Here is a 22246-nt window from a genome sequence, read left to right as displayed (position 1 = left end):
GACCAAACAGTGTTGCACAGTTGCCAAAAGTTTCTCTTTTAATTTTTCTTGCCATTGGAGCAGGAGCCGGACGGCTGTCAGCGAAAATCCGTTTAGCTAATGAACGTAATGAATGGACGCAGTTCATTTCCATTTGCATGCGGATTGCGACACATTCAAATGCCGCAACAGAGAGAAAGAGAAAGGGAGAGAGAGAGAGGGAGGGAGAGAGATTTCATTCCAGACGAACGGGCTTTGGTAATGGCAGGCGATAAGCGGGTTCTTTAAGTGCATTTATCAACACTGGCGCGACGACGACGTCTGAGATTTGCAACAGCTGCAACAAAAGCGAAAGGCAATCGGATGGAAGAAGAGGCAAATAGATTATATATGTATAAAAAAAGGTTTTTGAGCGGCTTTGCACCCGAAGGCGCTTAGAAAAACTTATGAGACAATGGTACCCCGGCACGCACACTGGTTCGAGTGTATGGCAAAATATGAATGCAAAATTTCAAAGTTTTCAGGGAAAACTTTTTCCAAAATAAAAGCAATTTATAAAGTGTAGAAAAAACTTCGGGCTTAACATTTCTAAACTAGGTAACGCTTCTATGGCAATTGGTATTCCAGACCATACAGAAATAGCATCCGCAACTAGACCTATGATTCTAGAAGAAAACTCGGCTTGTTTTTCGATAGTTTTTGAGTTTCGATAACAGAAACATTGATATCAAAACAGTTATATAATGATATTGTACACATATACATATATACATCAATAGATATCTCACAAAATATGTCAATCGTGCCACTGTGCAACAGTTTGCGCGAGGGGGAACGTAATACAGGAGTAACAGGACCAACAGGATGACATCCATTAATCATTAGCGCAAAAATGCGGCTGTCTCAGTGAAGGCAAAGTCCAAGTCGAAGGCGAAGGCGAAGCAACCACCAGATGAGTAGCATTATCAACACTGCCCAGTGTTGGGCAGCGGGAAATGATGGCTGCTCGGCTTCTGATTGTGATTTTGCCTTCTACGTTTTCTTCATTTTTTCCCTATTTTTTTTTTTTTTTTTTTTTTTTTTGTAGTTGTCGCATTTTGCGCACACAGCATGACGCTCGAACAATGCCCATTGTGAAGGCCTAAATGTTTTTTATCTCATTTCGCAGACGTCTGCCGGAAAAATGGCTGAAGAGCCCCGCCCGCTTCCTTTCCCTGCTCCACTCCAGCTCCAACTAGCTCTGCGTCCATTTCTCACATTCATGCGGCCCACCCACGTCTCGGCGAAACGGTAAACGATAAACGTGCAAAAGCTACTGAAAAATTGGAGAAAATCACTTCATGACTTTCGACTCGACACACGACACACGTTACACATACGACACGACACGACGAGGCACGGCACACGCCTTATTTTCTCTCCTCCTCCCATCATAATTTATTATGCATGTTTTCATTTTCTCTCACTCTCTCTCTCTCTCTCTCTCTCTTTTAGGTGGGAACTTTAACTTTATGCGAAGGTGACTTAGGTAGTATATATAATATTTTCATATGATGATCTGAGTTAGGATCGACTTTGATCAAGCTTTGATAATGCTCTTTATTAACTTCCTGTCAGTCAAGGACTTAGCTACAATATCTGAGCTAGAATATAGCAAAGCAAATATATGATACGTACATATAAAGTACACACATATTATAATAATCTATATTATAGCATTTTATACTGAATTCATATTACTTAAACCCATTTATACTATTTAAATGACATTATAAACGAATAGAACTATATAGAAATCAAACCAAATCCTTTATTATACGGGTATATGAATCAAGAGATATCGAAATACTTTATGTACTTCATGTACTATACATATATCTCTATTACTACAGAATTCTATTTACTTATATATGCCTCAACTCTCTGGATATCCATATACCTAATATATACAATATATCTATGCATCTGTTTACCTTATCTATGCTCTTTATACTCTATAAATAATATAGTCTTCCGGCTTAGCTCCCTCACATCTGACTCACATGTCAGCTGAAGCGTATTCAATTCTTGCCTATTTATTATATTTTCCGTTCTTTTCTATTACCGATTTTTTCTTGTTTTCTTTTGTCCTTTCTTTGCAAGATTTTCTTTCATCATTTTTTCCTGTTATTTTACAGGCGTGTGTGTAATTTTTCACTCTTGAGAGGCTTTTGGCAAGTGCTTATATAATTTGACAGTGCTGGCAATAAGTCTGCGACCCTCCACATCCCGTCGACTGCTACCTTTTTTTCTCTCTCTCCCCCTCTCTGTCTTTTGACTTGGCCAATTGTAGCGACATTAAATAAGCTGCAAATTGATGGCCAGCCATTTGTTAATATTACGTTTACACACACACACACACACACGCCCACACACACAGAGGCAACAGAGAGCTGGCCCTTTGATTACATTTTGGAATTAGTTGTCAACTCGATTCGGCTTGCGGGCGGCAACTGACACGCCCCCTTTTTGGCAATGCACTTGATACACGTACTTATTAACTTGTATCTAGGCACTGACACGCCCCTCCTGCCCGCCCTCTAACGCCCATCGCCCATCGCCCACCCCCTTAAGCGCACGCCCTTTGGCCAAAAGTTTCGTTTGACTTTTTACGCTTTGTTTTGGCTGCTTTATTTTTCTCTAGTAATTTTCTTTTTTTTTTTTTTGTAAAGTTTACATTTGCATTTTCCACCAGTTTTTCCCACAAAAAGCAAAAGCAGCAAAAGCTTTTTGAAGCGCACTTCATTAAAAAAAAGAAGGCTTAAAACTTGTGGCCAACAAATCGAAACGAAAAAAAAAAACTGAAAATTTCCACACAGATGCAAATTTTTGAGCCCCGGAAAATGCTGCCAATGAAGCAAATGAAGGAAAATATATATAAAAATATAATGCTAAAATATTAAAATTGGACTGTTAACAGATAGAGATGATAGAGAGAGACAGCAAGAATCAGAGAGACAGAGCTGAAAACTTTGTATTTAAATAATGAAAAGGAAAAGGAAAACACAAATGCAAATGAAAATGGAAATGGAAACGGTTCTACAATTTAGCATTAAGCTCTGCACTTTGCAATTTCTTTTATTTATCTTTCGGGTCGAGAAATGAGCAAAACTAATATAATCATTGAGAATTTATATGGAATACTAGGTACAAAACGCTGCCAATAATGCGATTGCACTAATTTACTTATTATATGGGAATCTAACTGAGATAAAGCTTTAAGAGCCTCTATGTAGTGAATATGAAGTATGATAATATGAGAATTACTATAAAGATATCTAATACAAAAGATTTATAAAGATTACGTTCCAGTTCTTCCGTTCTCTCTCTTTCTCTCACTCGTTCTCCATCTCTCTCTCTTTCTATTTATACCTCTCTCTTTCTCCACACACTCTGTTCTTCTTTAGCATCTCTACTTTATGTATCTCTCTTCTGTTCTCTATTTCCCTTTTTCCCTAAATCTCTTTTCGTTTATGTCCCTCTTTATACACTATCTCTCTCGCTATCTCTCTCTATCTTTTCTGCTCCTCTCTCCCTTTTCTCTCATACCCTGGCTTTCTTTCTCGCTGTCTGTATCCCTTTTTTTTCTTCTCTTTCTCTCTCACTCTTTCTCTCCTTTGTCCCAAGCTCTTTCCTGTCTCTTTTTATCACTTTCTGCTTTCTCTTTCTCATTCTCATTGTCACGCACTCTCTTCCTCTATGGACTCTTCCCATAATTTTCATAAACTTTCGTATAGGCAAAATGATTTTCATAATAAGTTATACTATCTAGTATAACTGGAATGATCGATTAATATTAGATAGCATAAACCCTATTTTAAAATTTCAATCTCTATAAGCAAAACTCTATTTTCAATAAACATTTATATTATGTTGACATATGATTGTTGATATCATAATACTTCTAGTATGTTGCTTAAGATCAGTAAGAAGTCCTAACTTATCTATATGAACTATTTCTGTATATACTTATATATACATGTTGTAATTTCCTCTCCATTTCTGGTTCATTCTCATTATTATTATTCATTATTATTATTGCTAATAATGTTGTACCTATTGGTTATTGATCTCTCGTTGGCAGCCCCAATAAGTATGCTATGAAATAGTCGACCCATTAGATATTAAACATATTTTGATTAGCTAACCCTGGAGGTAAGTTACGAAATTGCCAATCCCATTTATATATGTATATTAAACAAGATTTAATTAGCTGCCAATGAACGTTTTCCGCCTGTTCACCTATAGAGCAGACCCAAACTAACCTTCGATAATTTGGCCAAAAGGCCAAAACGTTAAAGACCGGTTTTACGTTTATATATCTATTTTTATATATGTATATATGTATTTACAGGTGCGGCCTGTTTGACCAGCCAGGTGGACGACAGTGTACGGGGATCGCCCAAAATTAATGAACAAAATGGCCAACTATATATTAGCCGCGCTCCAATTTATGCAATAACAAAAACAAAAACAAAATAAAGCACATTAACAATGGCAGGCGACTAAATGTAAGGACAATTTATTTAATTAAATGCGCAAAAAAATAACACCAGTAAAACAACAAAAACAAATAACAGAAAACCGAAAACAGAAAAAACCAAAGCAAAAAGGCGGGCCGTGCAAGTAAGCGCGCCCTCTCGCTCGCACTGCTGACACGGCATGGCAAGGCGAAACGATGAGTCATGAAGGTCATGACGAAAGCAGGCAGGCAGGCAGGCAAGCCAGCGCGCAGCTGGCGGCGACGTCGGCAGCGCGACAGAGCCAAAAGTCGCTGGGCAAAACGAGCCGCTTTGATTAGTTCCAGCAGCACCAAGAACAACAACAACAGCGCAGCAATTCCTGTTGTTCTTGTTGGTATTGTGACAGGTTGACGACGCGCCTGCCAGACAGTTTGGCAGCGAGCACTCTCCCAAAATGGAGAGCGTAAAAGAGAGAGTGCAAGAGCAGAGAGCAGAACAGAGCCGCTATGAAAAATCAATTTCGCAATGTTACGACGTCGCTGTTGACGTTGACAGCAGAGCAGCGGCCGCTGCTGCTCTCAGCACTTCGTTTGTTTATTTGTGTGTGTGTGTGCATGTGAGTGTGTGCGCGTGTTTGTTTTTATAGCTACTTTTGCGCCTTAATATTCGCACATTAGTCACACACACGCGCACACACACTCACACTTATAGTTTGTTTATAAACCAATTGCACAATTATATGAAATGCACATTCATTAAATGATTAGCGCACGTAGCAGCTAGCTTTTTGTCATGCAAACTCACCTCTTCTGTTATTGTTCTTTAGCCCACTTTCCATTTGATATGTGTATGTGTGTGTGTGTGTTTGTGTGGGTGTGCGGTTCTCTGCTATGTTGCCAACAAAACAAAAACAAACTACACTGCAAAATTTGATATATGTAGATTTCAATACTCTACACTTGCACAACAAAAAATACAAAAATAAACGTGTGACAACAACAACGACAGTAATTGTAAATAAAACAGTTATAGTTTCTGTTTTCTTTTTTTTTTACTTTCAAACTTCTCACAAATTGAAATTAGTTTATTTTTGCGCGCGCTATGCTTTCGGCTGTTGTTTCACTAGCATCCGTTATCTCTGCTCACTGTGTTCTGTGCTTTTGTTGCTGTTATTGTTGTTTGTTGCTGTTTACTGTTACTGTTATTATTGCTTTGCCGTCGTGTTGTCGTTTTTCTCTTTCAATGGCCGGCGACGACTTCGACGACGACAACGACGCGCGCTTTGCGTTGGCGTTGCGTACACTGCAAAGGCTGCTGCTGAACTGAGCTGTGAGCCTCGCACGCGGTTGCCAAGTTAGCTCAGCAGCAGCAGTCGCAGTCGCAGTCGGAGCAGCAGTAGCAGTAGCAGAAAGCAGCGACAGCTCCCAGCTGCAGGCTCCTTGGCTGAGCCGCTCTCGGCAGTCGCAACCCCCAAAGCAGCGCGGCACGTGTGACGACCACACGGCACCCACAACTACAACGACAACAACAAGAACAACAAGAGCAAAAGCAAGAGCTGTAACAGCAGCAACAGCAACAGCAACCCTGCCTGATGACAATGCGGCGTTGCCGGCCTGACTTTGGCGCCTGCGCACAGTGGCAGCGCCAACGTCAACGTCACAGCCGCAAACACTCGCTGCTAGCAGTTATGTAACGGCATATCAAACGAGCCGTTGAAGGAAGAACTCAAAATAGAAGCATAACAGAATAGTAAGCAGAGCTTATGGCAAGAATTTTGTAAATAATATTAAATATATATATTATATATTTTAGAACTATGTATATGTATATTTTAGAACTATTTCGATTTACACACTGCACGCAGTTATGTGTGAGAAATGTTTTTGATGTACGTTAACATTGCACACGCACTGTGCGTGATTCAAAACACAGAGAGCGCAGCTCACGCTGCGTAAGCGTGCAAACCAGTGGTGAGAGCAAGCGAGAGAGAGAGCAAGAGCACAGCACGCGGCTGAGGCACTTCGGCTGTTGGACTCCTGGCACTTGTGTAATATTGGCAATTAACTAACGCACAAAATGGGGTTGATTTTTGAATGGAGGCGAATGCGAATGCGACTTTCACAACGATAATGATGAGGAGAATGGGATGGGAATGGGAATGTGAATGTGAATGAGTATGAGAATGAGCAGTCGAATGAGCTGGAGTATGATGCTGACGACTCCCGATGAGTACGGATGCTGACCCGTTGGGTTATTTGTTTGCCGGTTCTGCGGTTTGGCTACCCACTATCAAATTGGGTGATAGAGTTTGATCACATCTTATGGAAAATGTTTATTTGAAGAGCTGAGTTGCTGTTGTACATATCTTGATCTAACTGCGATATATATTTATCGATCAATTTCGATTACTGCACTAGGGTCATCATATCTGATGCACTGAAGTAAATTGTAAATGCAAATGTAATTTTATGTTCAGCTTAAACTCTAGAGATATTAGCACTCCTTATTTATTGACATTCATTTCATATCGAAAATATCGATTAATTATTGATAACCTTTTTAAGTAGCTTTTTGAGCTAAACCAAAAGATTGAATATATAAATAAACATTTGCTCAATTTAGACGCTTAACGAGATCTTGTCCTTTACGCTGTATACATAGCCATAGATTATAAATCGATAGCTATCGATTTAGTACAAAAACTTCTCTTGATGATTGTGACTAAGAAATCCGCAATATATATACCTGCATTATATATCGCGCCAACATTTCGACTTGATTTACCAGTGAACGTGGCCAAAATCGATTACTATCGTTCAATGGAGATGCCAACTTACACCATGTAGACATAGATTATAAATCGATAACTATCGATTCAGTAAAAAAACTTCTCTTAATGATTGTGACTATCAAAATCGAGATATATATACCTGTATTATAGATATAGCCAACATTTCGACTAGATTTACCTGCAAACGTGCCTAAAATCGATTACTATCGATTAAGGGAGATGCAAACGTATGCAGAGCTAATAGAGCTCTACATATACATACATATATATACATCACACTTAGCATTTTCCACTTCCATATTATCAATGTATATGTGCAATCATACTATGCTGCAATTCGGCACACCCACTTTTTACAGGGTAGCTTCTAGTCAAGTGTGTATTGGTCTGACATTCTTGTGGCATAGATCTTCCGGTTTTTGGCCAAATACATTTTGGCTAAGCAAAATGCTTTTTGCGATTAATTGCGAATCACAGAGGCCAGCTCATTTTTTTGTTGGTGGTCAATTGGTTTTTTGGCCCAACGGCTGGCCCAGGACCGTCTGCATGTGCATGTAGAATTGTCGCAGACAATTTGATAACTCAATTATGCGGCCAGTTCTTAATCAAGAAGCCCCTTCGTTTCCCTTCCCATGCACCCTAGCCAGAGCCCTGGCTACGTGTGTCAATTAGCAGCTGGATAAAAGTTATAAGCAAGTTGTAAAAAATAAAAGAAGAAGCTGGAAGAAAAGGAAACTCTCGTGCAGTTCGTTTCAGGTGAGTGCTGCCTGTACATTTCAATTATTTTTAGCATGCTCCAATTTCGTACTGACCGTAGCCCAATAAATCATTTGATTTGTACACTTGCTCCAAATAGCAGGGGGTGGGGATTGCCTGGGTTGCCTGCGTGGGTGTAGCTTTTGTGTGTGTGTGTGTGTGTGGGGGGGGGGGGGGGTGGTTGCACGTGATGTGCGTGCCTTCCGGTGCTAAATCAAGGCAAGCGTTTTCAAATTGTCTTACCTAGCGTCGCAGCACAGATGCTTTCGCCCCCTCGGGTGTACCCCAACCAGCCAACCCGCCAACCAGCCCCTCCGCCCCCTTAAGCCACTGCGGAAGCAACTGTAGTTAATATTTATGGCGATTTAATCTTCTCACTTGAGCGCTGCTCAGTTAAGTTTGATAGACACACACACAAACACCGAACTCGGTCCAGCATCTGAGTCTAGAGTACCAGCTGACCCTTTTGATACCCTAAATCCATTGGACACGGTCAAGCAGGGTATATACATTTTCAGGCATGACAACTGCCAAAAAGTATGTATGTTATATATCAGGTATAACAGCCGACTGGATGTAGACCTGGCCATCCGATCTTCGATTTTGATCCACCATCCGAAAATTCATCTGTTCATTCAGCTATACCGTTTTCCCTCCATTTCTCCGCTCTTCCTTCGTCTAAACCAATCTCGAAACCAACGAGATGGATAGACTTGAAAATTTATATCTAGACTCCCCTATGTCTCTTCCCTACGCAAGCTTCGTTTCATTTCTTCCCTTAAGTTACTCATGCCTCATAATCCCACATTCACCTCTTAGAGCGATAACTACTCAATCTTTTGGTTTCGAAAGCGAGTGCAAGTCCTGACAGCTTGTTCAACCCTCGGGGAGGCTCAGCAGGGTATTTACTAGTCAGGCACTGCCAATTAGTGCGATTCCAGTTTGTATTTTTTCTATATTTGCTCTTCTTCTTCTTGTTTTCGCTAACCCTCTGAGCTTTGGAGTTTGTTTTGCGTGTCCATTTAATTTCCGACTGGAATTGCTTAATCAAACATAGCGCTGACTCTTCCATGTTGCCTTAATGAGTAGTTTAGCTAGCCCCACGACTGCGACCTTACACCGAGGGGTTAGACCAGCGAGAGCAAAGGTTTGTGATATCTAAACATACGTGTGGGTGGGCCGTGGCGCTTAAGCCCCCCCAATATAACAGAGCAAACAAAAAGTGCATTAGCAACAAATTGTTATTGTTGCCTTAGAGAGAGAGAGAGAGAGAGAGAGAGAGAGAGAGAGAGAGAGAGAGAGAGAGAGAGAGAGAGAGAGAGAGTGAGAGTCGGACGGCCACGGCATTGGGAATTACTCGTTGAATGTGGCCAAGCGATAAGCGATCTGACAGCTTCAGAAACACAGGCACCCACAAAACAGACAGCCATGATTTGAAGGAACAGCAACAACAATGGAAAAGCTGTAAATCAGATTTGTTTGTCATATAATGAGCTAAGCAAAACTTGAAAGAACAACGGAGCCAAAACGCTAGATAGATGAGAAATGCGGTTATCTAACAGCAACAGAAGAAAACAAGTAAGAAAACTCTAGTCGAGAGTGCTCGACTAGATACTACCCTGAACCCAACAAATAAAAATGCTCATTTAGTATGGCTGAAATTTCAATTTCGATGTATTTAAAAATATAAATAAAATACCAAACTCATTTAATAAAATATAAAAATATTTTGAAATAATTAAAAAAAAATTTACATCAGTTGCATCGACCGGGATTCGAACCGCGACTCCTCGGTCGAGCGTCATGCTGCTAACACACTAGGCCACCTCACCCCTGCTAGTGGTGCTGGCAAAACTCAAATAGATTTACTGCTGCAGCGCCATCTACCAAAACTAAATGAAACTAACTGCTGATGTGATTCTAAGAATCTGCTAGAATAACCAAACTATTAAAAACGCACATAAAGTATAGTTAAAATTTCAATTTCGGTGTATTTAAAAATATAAATTAAATAGAAAACGTATTTATGAAAATATAAAAATATTTTGAAACAATTAAAAAAAAAAAACATCAGTGTTGCACCGATCGGGATTCGAACCGCGACTTCTCGATCGAGCGTCATGCACCTAACACACTAGGCCACCCCACTCCTGCTGGTGGCGCTGGCAAAACTCAAATAGATTCACTGCTGCAGCGCCATCTACCAAAACTAAACGAAACTAACAGCTGATGTGATTCAACGAATGTTTTTGTTGTAGCTGCTGCACGTGCGTTTGTTAATTGGCCAAATATTTGATTATTTTTTATTAATTTTTGACTGAACGGAATTTAATGAAACTTTCAGCATATGATCTACATATTATATTGAATATTTGAGAAATTTGAAAAAAGAAAAATCATTCACAATTAGCTATAGAGGCACCTGATTTGAACTTGAATGTTTTTACTCGATAAAAACATAACGGGATGATTTATCGAATTTTAAAAGCAAACTCGACGTCCGCGCTGTATATACGGTCATTTAAAAAAAAAATTCAAGTCTCTAGCTCTTATATCTTCGGAAATCGACGCGTTCAAACATACGGACAGACGGACAGACGGACAGACGGACGGACGGACAGACGGACAGACGGACAGACGGACAGACAGACAGACGGACAGGGCTAAATCGACTCAGCTCGTCGCCCTGATCAAGAATATATATACTTTGTGGGGTCTGCCACGCCTCCTTCTGCCTGTTACATACATTTCAACAAAACCATTATACCCTGATTTCCCATTTTCAATGGGTTCAGGGTATAAATACGTAAGAATCATGCAATGGGCCAATCTTGACTGCTAAAATGACTAATATGCGTTCTATTTGAATTAAAATATCGATAAATTGCGATAAATCATATCAACCATGAGTAAAATCCTATTCTAAACAAAATTTCTGAAGCTTCAAGACTTACTGGACTTAGGTACGACATGAGCAACTGTTACTCCAACGCTAGCCTGGCCTTAATTTGCATTCTAACCCAATTGATTTGGTTGCCAGGAAACGCATCAGAGAGATAAGCTCTTAAGAAGAAGAAGATTCTCTCTGATTGAGTTTGAGTAACTGTCTCAATGAGTTTGCCATATGCGAGTGCAAATAAATGTATTGGAATAAGTTTCTCTCTCTCGGCTATAAGTACTTGCATAGTCGTAATCCTCAAATGCTCCTCCCACTCTTATCTCTTCCTCCCTCTCTCTCTCTCTGTCTCACTCATGTCGTCCCTCTCACTGTCTCATTTAAATGAATGGGCCATAACAATTTGACAAGCAAGTTGGGGGTTGGAGGTCAATGTAAATGGCCGAAGTATGAGGGGAAAAGGTTCTAGCGAACTTCGGCGAAAAGCACGCAACCATTTTTCTTTTGCCTTCTCCTCTGCATTCTTTCATTTTGCTTGTTCCTTTTCAATTAAACAAATAGCTGAATTTGACATTTTTGACTCGATGTGGCAGCGGCATAAAGTTCAAAGGGAAATCATAAGAGGAAATAACGAGCGCAGGACGCGCGATAACAGACTTCGCTGACAAGAACAACTTTCCAGTACCAGCTCTCCCCCCCCCGCCGCCGCTCCCAGCCTCTCTCAGCGCTTCTCACAGCACGCGCTTATCGACTTGAATGTTTTTCTTTATATATTTGTATCGAGCGGAAGTGGGTTGAACAGATGCTGTTACCAACATTTACCTAACATCCACCTCACATTCGCAGTTCAGCCCAGCACAGCTCGTTGCCCCTATATCATTCTAGATTTCAGCTTGTTCCTCCTCTATTTTTCCTTCTTCTTATCAGTGCATTGGCATCGACAATAACAGCTGCAGCGTCCTTCCGCCTAGGCAAATGTTTGTGCCTCGCCCTCGACCCACCGTCCTCACTCTCAGCCTCTTCCACCCCCCCTCCTAAAGCGATTACACACATTTTATGGGCACAAACATTTCTAAAATTTCTTTCGAAGCATCTCATGATTCAATTAGCCACAGACCAATGCGTTGAGCTCGGGGCGTGGCTCCAGCACTTGCAATCGCAAAATGAAACCAAAACAGAACAATTTAATAACAACTCAAGTGCTGTGACTACCAATTACCTGGAAAATAGAGGCGACAGACAATATACGAGAGATAAGAGTGAAGTTTCAGACTCTGAAAGCGAAGTATGAGATATAACGAATTTGGATATAGCTAAATATCCAATTTCACAAGCTTAGCTCAACCACTTCCCGAGTTCACATAGATAGTTTAGATCAGTTAACCCTCAGATTGAACGGGCTTCGGTGCATCAAAAGCTGGATGAGTCGATTCCAACTACTTTTTGACAACGAAAACTATGCAACTTCTATTTCATATACCCCACTTGCTCATTTGCAGGGTATATTAACTGCTTGCAACCAGGTGCTGAGCCAGCCAAGCTCGTTAAGCAACTTCAGCTTCCAGTTTAACTCTCACCTAATCCGATTTCAGGCAATTTTCACAAGCTTAAACAACGTGGTTAACTCGGAGCAAGAAAAATGAGCAAAAAACAAGTGGAAATTGAATAACAGAGTCTTAACTCGGACAGTGTTGTAAAATGTCACAAATAATGAAGTTGAGCAGCTTTATAGTTCTTAAACGGCTTAGCCAACTTTCAGTTGGGGTTTATTAAGAGCTTTTTTTTTCAATTTCCACTTCTGCTGAGATTTACTTGAATCGAATTTCAGATAATCGACTTAAGTACGCTTCAGAAATATTACTAATTGCCTGAAGCTCTAATCCGAAATGTTACACAATTGGATTTCAGGTGGATTCTGAGAGTTTTTACCGCAGTCGACAGTCAATGCCAGAAGTATGTGTACTGCAACAGCTGCCAGCTGCCAGCTGTCAGTGTCAAATACATTGCGAATTACAAGTTCATTTGCGGCTGGCATTACATCCGCTAGAGCAGAAAACTGGAGAAAAACAAAGTACCAGAAGCCAAAACTTTGTCTGCATAAATTATGAAAAGTATCTCAAACAGAGAGAGAGAGAGAGAGGGAGATAGACGCAGCTTAGCTCAGCTCGTAATGAAACTTAATGATGGCCCATTAGGCCATCAGGTAGCAGCTACTATCTGTCCATCTAACTGTACAATATGCATTTCCAGCTGCCAGCCAAGCGCGAAGTTCAAATGCAACAAGCGCAAAGGGGCGGAGGCGTGGCAAAGGGCACATACGCCGAAGCTGCCAGATAGCTTCTAGATAGCGATTCTATATGCGAAATGCAGCATACAATTTTTGATAAGGATGAAGACAGGAAAAGTCGAGATGCAGCTAGCAGATGGGACATATATGTGTAATAAGAACTTGCAGATAAAGATAAAACTTTCACTTACAGAATGTGGAAGAAGCTACAGTTTTTATAAATGTATATACTCTATATAGAGAGCTATACCTGTAGAGCTATACTCTAAACAACTTTTCTATACGCTGCATCAGGAATGTATAATGAGAGCTGACTTAAAACAGATTTAGAATGATATTTCCTCTATGTATGATATAACAAATTTATATTACTATATATATATTCATAATAGTAATTATATTTATATATTCATGTTCTCAGTTAATGTTGAATTTTTTCTACATCTATAGAGCTGTATATCTTAAGCAAATATCACATAAATGATATATGCTGAAGATTTATATCAAATTCAAACTTGATCTCTGATTCTTAGATCTCTTGCCAAATTCATGAGAGTTATTGAAAAACATAATCATGTATATATTATAGTTTCTATATATAAAGTTAAATATCGAATTAGATCATATTGTTTTCGACTTATGACAAAGCAAAAGCTAGAACCAAATCAACTCCTACTTGGAATTCTAGTTAAAGTGAGCAGTGAGCATAGAGTTATAAATAGATGCATACACACATACACATAAGTACATACATAGTTAACTATTTAGCTAGAGTATGAAAATAAAGTTGTTTCTTAATGATGCTCAAGAGCGAATCATTAGACGTAGATTTGAAAACAAAGTGAAGAAGAAGCAGAAGAAGAAGCAGAGAGCTACAAAAGCGCGGCACGCGCTCTCTAAAGATCAACGTTGAGGCGCCGCAAAGACATTCACCGAGACTCTTTACGATAATGAATGAATGAATGATGTTAATAATGACGATAATGTTAATGATGGCGATGATTACGTTAGTGCTGATAATGACGTTGCCAGTTTAGCCGCCAGTTGAGTTTTCACGCTTTTATTTGATTAGTCGTTCATCAATATTAATTATGTATATAATTAATTAATGAAGTTTTCGCTTTATCGTCTATCGACAGCTATTTTTAATAACAACAACAGCAAGCAAACTGTTGTTGTCATTATTTTAATAATTGCGGATATGCGCACATTATTCTTTAACTATTCCCATTGTTCAGCACGGCAAAGCGAAGCGAAGCCAGCGAAGCGACTGTAGGAACAGAACCAACACCGGGCGCATCGCCATTGCTATTTTTAGACAACGAACCCATTACAAAACTAAGAGCAAACAGGGGTATATTAGCTTTGCTAGAAGTGACATATGAGTGAAGAGATTTATAGAAGCATTTATTGAGCAAGAAGTAGAGTCTATAAGCCAAATAGAGCCTGTACAAGACTCTACATAGACTCTACCTTAGTAGCAGAATTTTTGTATATTCTACCTATTCAAGCTAGTCTAGCTACTATCCAAGAATCACTATAAAATCCTATTAAATACAACTACGCACTACGCTTTAATGCATTCAAAGAAATTATTCATCTGCAAACACCTCTCTCTTCACATTTTCCAGGGAATCTGGCAGTAGTGCTCAACCCACAGTCGCAGTCGTACTTATTTCTTTTATTTCTGGCACTGCTTACGGTGCTATTTATATTTCCAGATCTGTTTGTTGTTTTGGGGAAAATCCGCAGCTGTGTGAACCTGTCCCGTCATGCCAAAACAATCAAAGTGCGAGAAGTGCTTGAGGTAGCAAATTCTTTACAATGAACGACATTTGGCTGGGTATACCCCAAGCAATTGAAAGCAATTGCAAGTAAAGCTGTTTTATGCTCCTATTATGTATCAATTTTATTTATAAAGCATATTAGGAATGGAGCTGGATGGAGGAATTAAGCTTTATTTAATATGAAACATATAAGAGAATTGCCCAAGTGGGCTATGCTCGACTAGCAGATGCTTTTTCAATACATAAAGATATGTATCACGTATCTCCCATCCCCCATCTCCCATCTCTTATCTCAATTCCTCTATGTCATATCTGATATCTCATATCTTATGTCTCATATCTCGTATCTTATATTTCATATCTCATATTTCATACCTTATATCTTATATCTTATATCTTATGTCTCTCTATCTCATATATCTCATATCTCCTATCTCCTATCTCCTATCTCCTATCTCCTATCTGCTATCTCCTATCTCCTATCTCCCATCTCCTATCTGATATCTCATATCTCCTATCTCATATCTCCTAGCTCCTAACTCCTATCTCCTATCTCATTCCTCATATCTCCTATCTCATTCCTCATATCTTCTATCTCCCACCTGCCATCTTCTATCTTTTATCTCAAATATAATTTCATAAATCTCATATATTTCATATCTCATAACACATTTTTCATATCTCCCATCTCCTATCTATTCTTTGCTATGATCCTGATCAAGCAAATACATTAACTAATATAACCTATCTATATAAATTCCTATCACCATTTCCAATGAAATGCGTTTACGACTTTTACGAACTAGAAAACGAAAAGCAAGTGGAATGAGAATGTGTAAGCGTTATAGAAGTGTTGAAGCTACTGTTTACGGATTTATTGATGATGTAGCTTAAGATCATTATTGTTGTTGTTGTTGCTGCTGATCGCCTCAAGTTATTTTTACGCTCGGGATTTTGGCCCTCAGGTGAGGGCACTTCATAGCGCGAGGCGAGCCGGAACTTCAAAAAAAAGCAGCAGCTAATATGTGTGTGTATGCGCTTTGGCTAATGATGGTGGCACATGAGTTATAATTAGTGAAGCCCACCCCGAATAAGAAGAAGAAGAAAAAAATACTTAATACTAGACGCCCACACCCAAAGCTGGGTGAAGCCAAGAGCCTTAGCTTAAGCTGAACATTAATTAAAAGTGGAAGATGATGAAGAAGAAGAAGAAGATGGAGATGGAAAAAAAAACAATGAAAATCAAAAATTTTTGCAATAGCCAAAAAAAAAGCCAGCGCATTGCAAAGTGTTTTTGGTGCATGTAGCAAACGCCTCGACAGCGTTTGGGCTAATTGAAAGACAGCAACAACAACAGCAACAACAACAACAGCCACAGCAAAAGCGACTCAAATCTTTATAGAATGAAGTTGAAGTTGAAGACGACGACGACGACGACGAAGAAGAAGAAGAGATGAAGAAGCAAGAAACAATTAAAATTTTTTTGAACTTGTGCTAGAGTATAAAAGAAGCAGCGCCGCAGCTAAGCCCCAAACAGTCGACGCTAAAGCGTTTCCACAGCAACAGCTGACGATACAGTTACATCTACAGTTACATCTACATATATAGTAACAGTTACAGTTACAGCTATAGTATCTGAAAGATACCAGAAATCCGTACATCATTTTTTTTTATTGTGAACAATAGTGCGACATGTTGCATCCATTGATCCTGCTAGCCTGCGCCATTGTCGGCAGCGCTGTGGCTGGCCGTCCACCGCAGCGCTATTTGCCCTCGAACCAGTATCTGGCACCGCATCCGAATCAATTGCACTACCATGGCGTCAGTGGGCATGGTCGTGGCGCTGGCGGTCGAGGAGGAGCCGCTGCTCGCCAGGCTCAGATACCGATTGTGCGCAGTGACTACCAGAGCGACGCGAGTGGCAATTATAATTTTGGGTAAATGCAATTTCTCACTACATTTGAAGAGCCCCCCGTAATCAATGTTCCCACTTCAATGTTTTTCCATGGAACAGGAATATTTATCAATATATATCAACATCAAGTTTAATGCTCATCACAGTCATACATTTTCAACTGTTCCCAGTTTTCAATTGTTCCCAATTTTATACAGCTGTTCCCAATCATGGTCTTACTGCTTAAAGCTAATAGCCATCAAAAGACATTACCCCAATCACTTAGATCCTATTCTTATTCACAACTGTTCTCACTTGAATGTTTCTCCATGGGACAGGAATATTTAAAGTAATCCACACTTACGTCAATCAACATCAAGTTTAAAGTTCTTCCCAGTCATACATTTTCAACTGTTCCCAGATATATTCTCAGCTGTTCCCTGTGTTTTTCAACAGTTTCCAGTTTTATACAACTGTTCCCAATCATGGTCCTACTGCTTAAAGCTAATTACCATTAATAGATCTTACGCCAAACACTTAGCTCAGTCCTATTCACAACTGTTCCCAGTTCAATGTTTCTCCATGGGATAGGAATATTTAAAACTATCAACACTTATGGCTATCAATATAAAATTTAAAGTTCTTCCCAGTCATACTCTTTCAACTGTTCCCAGTTTTCAACCGTGACCTTATGTCTTCTCTCCCCTGTTTTTGGTTATAGTTCATATTGCTCTCAGCTAACCAACCACATATATTTCTTGCTACTCTTCCCACTTATAAAGCGATTCAAAACAACAAACCCATTATATTCAACTGCAGCTTTAAATCTAAATACTAATTGCTCCCATTTCGAGCATAAATCTTTCTTGTTATTCTAATTAAACTCTATTTAAAGCAAATTGCCATAAGCCTCGACTAAGCCAAAAGTTTATAAATAGTCGACGGAGAGTGAAATAATTATGAATTGCTAATTAATCAAACTCTCGTCTCGTCTCATCTCGTCTTGGCTTTCAGCTTCGATACGGGCAATGGCATTCACCGCGATGAGACGGGCGAATTCAAAGGTGGCTGGCCCCATGGATCCCTCGGAGTGCGTGGCTCCTACTCCTATACGGGAGATGATGGCAAACAGTATACCGTTAACTACAAAGCGGACAAGAATGGCTTCCAGGCGGAGGGCGCTCACCTGCCCACCTCGCCCTCGCTGCCCAACGAGTAAGTCGACAGCCAAAGAGTTAATCCTCTTCCCTTCCCCCGCATTCCCCTCGACCCTAACGCAATTTGATTTCCTTCCCGTTTGACAGTCATCGCAGCGGCAATTCGGCTGGCGGCTATCATGGCGGTGCCTATCATGGCTCCGCTTCCAGCGTGCTGCCCCCATCGTCCCGCTATCTTCCTCCAGGCTATCGCCAGCGCAGACAGTACTAGAGAATGTGAATGGACCCAGCGATCTTCGGGCAATCAGCACAATTTAGTTCACAATTTTTTTTTTTTTATGTACGCTAATAAACATTTAGAACTTGGATAACAAAAATAGATTTGTCTTTCCTCTTAATACATTCGTATTTATTTCTGCTTCTCTAGGTCTAGTTTATGTTTACTATTTGAAGAAGTTTGGAAGTTGAATAAACTAGGAGCTGACTCAAGCTCCTAGAAGAAACAGTTCTCGAAGTTGCTATATTTACGGCTATAGCTATAAGGCTATAGCCTACTCCGAAATTTCCTATATTATCTCAAAGGCTAATCAATGAGATCTGAGTATAAACTAGCCCCACTACTATTACTTTAAATATATTACTTATGTATAAGCACATTCTATCTAAATCATATTTAGCTTTATGTTCTAAAATCATGAATGAATTAATTTCCTACTATTATGAGAAAGCTTAGCAAATAAAATATAATAATACTTCACATATATTTAAATACTTCAGCTCTTGTATTGCTCTGACAAGTAATTTACCTGTATTTCTTAGTATTTACCAGTATTTTAGTTTGTATATGCCTAAGCCCCATATAATCTCAAATACTTTCAACATTTAATTCGTTTCCACATTCAGAGCAATTTCCCTCTATATCAAAAAAGACTCAGAAAAGTTCTATTTTGGTTATTTGAGTTTTTTTTTTAACTCTTAAAAACCGCTACCAGCTACTTAATTGTTCACGCAAGAATTTCCCATTATTTATGTTGTCTTGTCTCGTGTTTGCTTAAACTTTGCTGTTAGCTGCAAAAAAAAAAGCCAAACACATTGTCTGGCCACGCCCCTTTGCTGTTGCACAGTTCTGGCAAAGTTCCAAAAGCCGGGCTAAAGTAAAGCTGATTAATATGCAGTTAAGCAGCCCCCCTCCCCAAAAATATATATACATATATATATTCACTCGATCGTTCAACTCGAGCGAAATCAAAACAAGCTAAAAAGTTGCCGCACTTAGCTCACATTTTTTTCTCGCTTTGGCAACTTTTTGGAGGGCATTAATCATATCAGGCAACCCCATATATAACAAATATAAACGGAGATGCGCAGAAACAAGCTTAAGATGTTGCCGACAAGTGCATAGAACTAGAGCAAAGCGGCTGAGTTGATAGACTAGCAGTCACCCTGTATGCGGTGTAGTGTGACTCTACCAGCTGCTCGACTCGCTGTTACCCTGTGTCTAGTAGCTGACTTTGAGTCTGATCGACTGACAGTTATCCTGTACGAAGTACAGTCACTCTCTAGTAGCTTAATTGCTCGACTTACAGATACCCTGCATATGCTCTAGTCATTGTGTAGTAGTTGAGCTGTAACTTAATTGATCGACTAACAGTTATCCTGTATAACTTGTAGCTGATTGTTAGCCCAGCTGATCGACTTATCGCTACCCTGTATGTAATTCCAGTAACTGATTTTTAGCCTAACTGATCGACCTACAGCTACCCTGGATAACCCCTAGCCACCCTCTACCAGCCGAGTCATTGATCGACTGTCAGTTACTCTGTAAAAAATATATACATCGATTTTCAGCTTAACTGATCGACTAGCAATTACCCTGTAGAAGCTACTTTCAAAGTATTTCATGACTAACACCCTCTATATATCCTTCTCTATCTTTGTCACTCAAGAAGTATCTATAGATACTCTGAGTTCCTTCAGCCTAGACGCAAGACTCTCGCATTCTTTTAACTAGGCAAAATCCTTTTTTTATGCATTTCCATAGCTACTAAAAAACATAAAATGTAAAATGAGAGATTGTCAAGTTTCTTTCTTCCTCTTCTTCCTCTACTTCTTTTTGATTTTCTTCATTGTTTTTCTTTTTGTTGTCTGTAAAAAGTTTTTTCGTCATAGATTTTTCTTAAGCATTTTCCTAAGCGAGCTGTCACACCCCCACCACTCCCCCTCTTCTATCGCTCTTTCAGTCCCCCCGCGCTCACACTCTCTTACATTTAGTATTCCCATTTCGTTTATGTTAAACGACGGACGCATTAATTAAAATTACATAGAACCGCTCGAGGGGTTTCCATTGAGACTTGCGCCATGGCAGCACGGAAGGAAGGACGGAAGGATGAACTGAAGGGGGTTGGGCGCTCTGGAGCTCTGACTGAATATTCTGTTCGGTTTGGTTCAGTTCGGTTTTTTTGGGGACTTCTTTCATAAATTAAAAGAGCGCTTATGAATTTTATGAATTATATTTTGCCATTTGGCCATGCAGACATTAACTGCCCCGCCCAGCGCCGTAGCCCCTGCTCCCAAGTGGGCGCCGCTGCTTATTGAAAATTTCATTGGACGCCTCCTGCACCAGCGTCTGCTGCTTCTTCCTCAGCGCCTTCGCCATGTTCTGCACTGCAATCATTTGCATGCATGTTCAACTACATAGGTTACACATGTACTCGGCCCAGTGCCCCTACCGCACCGCCCCGATGCGCCCCCTGGCTCCCTTTTGGCATTGCACTCACTTAATTTTATGCCAAAACAATGACACGCCATAAATTTAAACGGATTTGCGTTGCGCCTCGAGCCAAACGCGTTTACCAACCCCCAGCAAAGTGGAGTGGGCTGCGAGCTCTGCTGTGGTGCTCTGCTCGTAAGTGTGCTGCAGCGCAGGGTGCGCGCTGTCAGAGCACCTTAGATACCAACCAACCGCCTCCCGCCTCCCGCCTCCTGCACCAGCCCCTGCCCCTGCCCCTGCCTCTGTCGACCAACTGCTTTTTTAAGCGTATTTTCAAGTTTTGTGCAAATGCTTGTAACAGGCAGAAGAAAACACAGCAAACTACTTTAGGCATATACCTACATAGTCCAGATCAGGTTGGGGTACTAAATCAATCTAGCTTGCTGTGGGTGTACGTCCATGTGGGACCGAAGGCTCTTCAAATTTAAGGTTTACCTTGAGTGTTACCTAATCATATCGATTGTAGTGCAAAGATACATCAATCAGAGCTATGTGATGAACAGATATGCCAGATTTGGAGAGGGAGAGAGAGAGACAGAGAGAAGAAGGAAACACAGAGAGAAAAAGAAAGGCAGAGCACCAGAGAATGAGAGACAAATAGACAGAATGAGCGAGATAGACAGAGAGCGGACAGACAGACAGAAATTCAAAGAGGAAAGCAAAAGCATAGCACCGAAGATAGAGAGATAGCGAGAGAGAGAGAGAGAGAGAGAGAGAGAGAGAGAGAGCAAGAGACAGAGAAAGAGAGAGAGAGCAAGAGAGAAGGAAAGGGAGATAGAGAAGCAAATACAAATAGGCAGAGCACCAGAGATAGAAAGACAGGGAGATAGATAGAGAGCGAGAGAGAGCAAGACACAGAGAGAGGGAGAGAGAAGGAACGAGAAAGAGAGGGAAATATAGATATGCTTGCACCGGAGATAGAAAGACAGAGAGATAGAGGGGTATAGAGAAAGAGAGGGAGAGCTTATTGCTTCTCATCTAAAGCCATAGCCTAACAGCTCTAGGTAGCATTCAGAGAATCTCCTCGTCTTGCATACCCAAGTAGAGCCATTCCATTTCATCTTGTTTTTCTATATAATGTCAAGTGTTTGCTACGCTTTGCAACATTGTTTAATATGAGCACAGCAATGAGCAAAAAGCTGTATTAAGCCAAAGCGTTTCAGTTGAAGCAGTTGAAGTTGAGCCCAGTCAAAACAGTTTAAAATTGCATTTAGCTGAATTTGAGTTTTGTTCAAGTGTTGTTCAAATTGTTTTGTGCAACTGTCCTTTTACATGCGAACTGGTTTCGTAAGCACTGCAATTGAAACTGAAAGCATTCCAAATGAGAGACAAGCGTAAGTTAGTTAATTAGTTGCAAGGGAATACAAAAACAACTAGTTCCAGTTCTAGTTGTTGACTAAGCAATATAATGAATAAATGATTCCATT

At 40.1% G+C, this 22246-nt stretch overlaps 2 protein-coding genes across 6 annotated transcripts in view; one reads left to right on the top strand and one right to left on the bottom strand.

Moving 5' to 3' along the window:
• Nucleotides 1-22246, bottom strand: part of hwt (SH2 domain-containing adapter heavyweight) — a 78538-nt gene that overhangs the window by 37555 nt on the left and 18737 nt on the right. The window lies entirely within an intron of this gene.
• Nucleotides 16520-18424, top strand: Cpr11B (Cuticular protein 11B). Its single transcript, XM_018014680.2, has 3 exons — nucleotides 16520-16935; nucleotides 17907-18107; nucleotides 18197-18424. The coding sequence occupies exons 1-3, from the start codon at nucleotides 16691-16693 to the stop codon at nucleotides 18318-18320; spliced, it is 570 nt and encodes a 189-aa protein (XP_017870169.1). The 5' UTR covers nucleotides 16520-16690; the 3' UTR covers nucleotides 18321-18424.

Source organism: Drosophila arizonae, chromosome X (genome assembly GCF_054131065.1).
Source record: "Drosophila arizonae isolate 15081-1271.41 chromosome X, UAZ_ARI_1.0, whole genome shotgun sequence".
In the NCBI taxonomy this organism is placed as follows: Eukaryota; Metazoa; Arthropoda; class Insecta; order Diptera; family Drosophilidae; genus Drosophila; species Drosophila arizonae.
Note: the sequence above shows the minus strand (reverse complement) of the source record. Positions and strands in the feature narration are given on the sequence as shown.

What these genes read in the sequence shown, in the direction of transcription:
- Cpr11B (XM_018014680.2), top strand. Translation starts at nt 16,691, where the DNA reads ATGTTGCATCCATTGATCCTGCTAGCCTGCGCCATTGTCGGCAGCGCT. An exon ending in AGTGGCAATTATAATTTTGG is followed by an intron (nt 16,936 to 17,906) that starts GTAAATGCAATT and finishes CTTGGCTTTCAG; the next exon opens with CTTCGATACGGGCAATGGCA. An exon ending in TCGCCCTCGCTGCCCAACGA is followed by an intron (nt 18,108 to 18,196) that starts GTAAGTCGACAG and finishes CCCGTTTGACAG; the next exon opens with TCATCGCAGCGGCAATTCGG.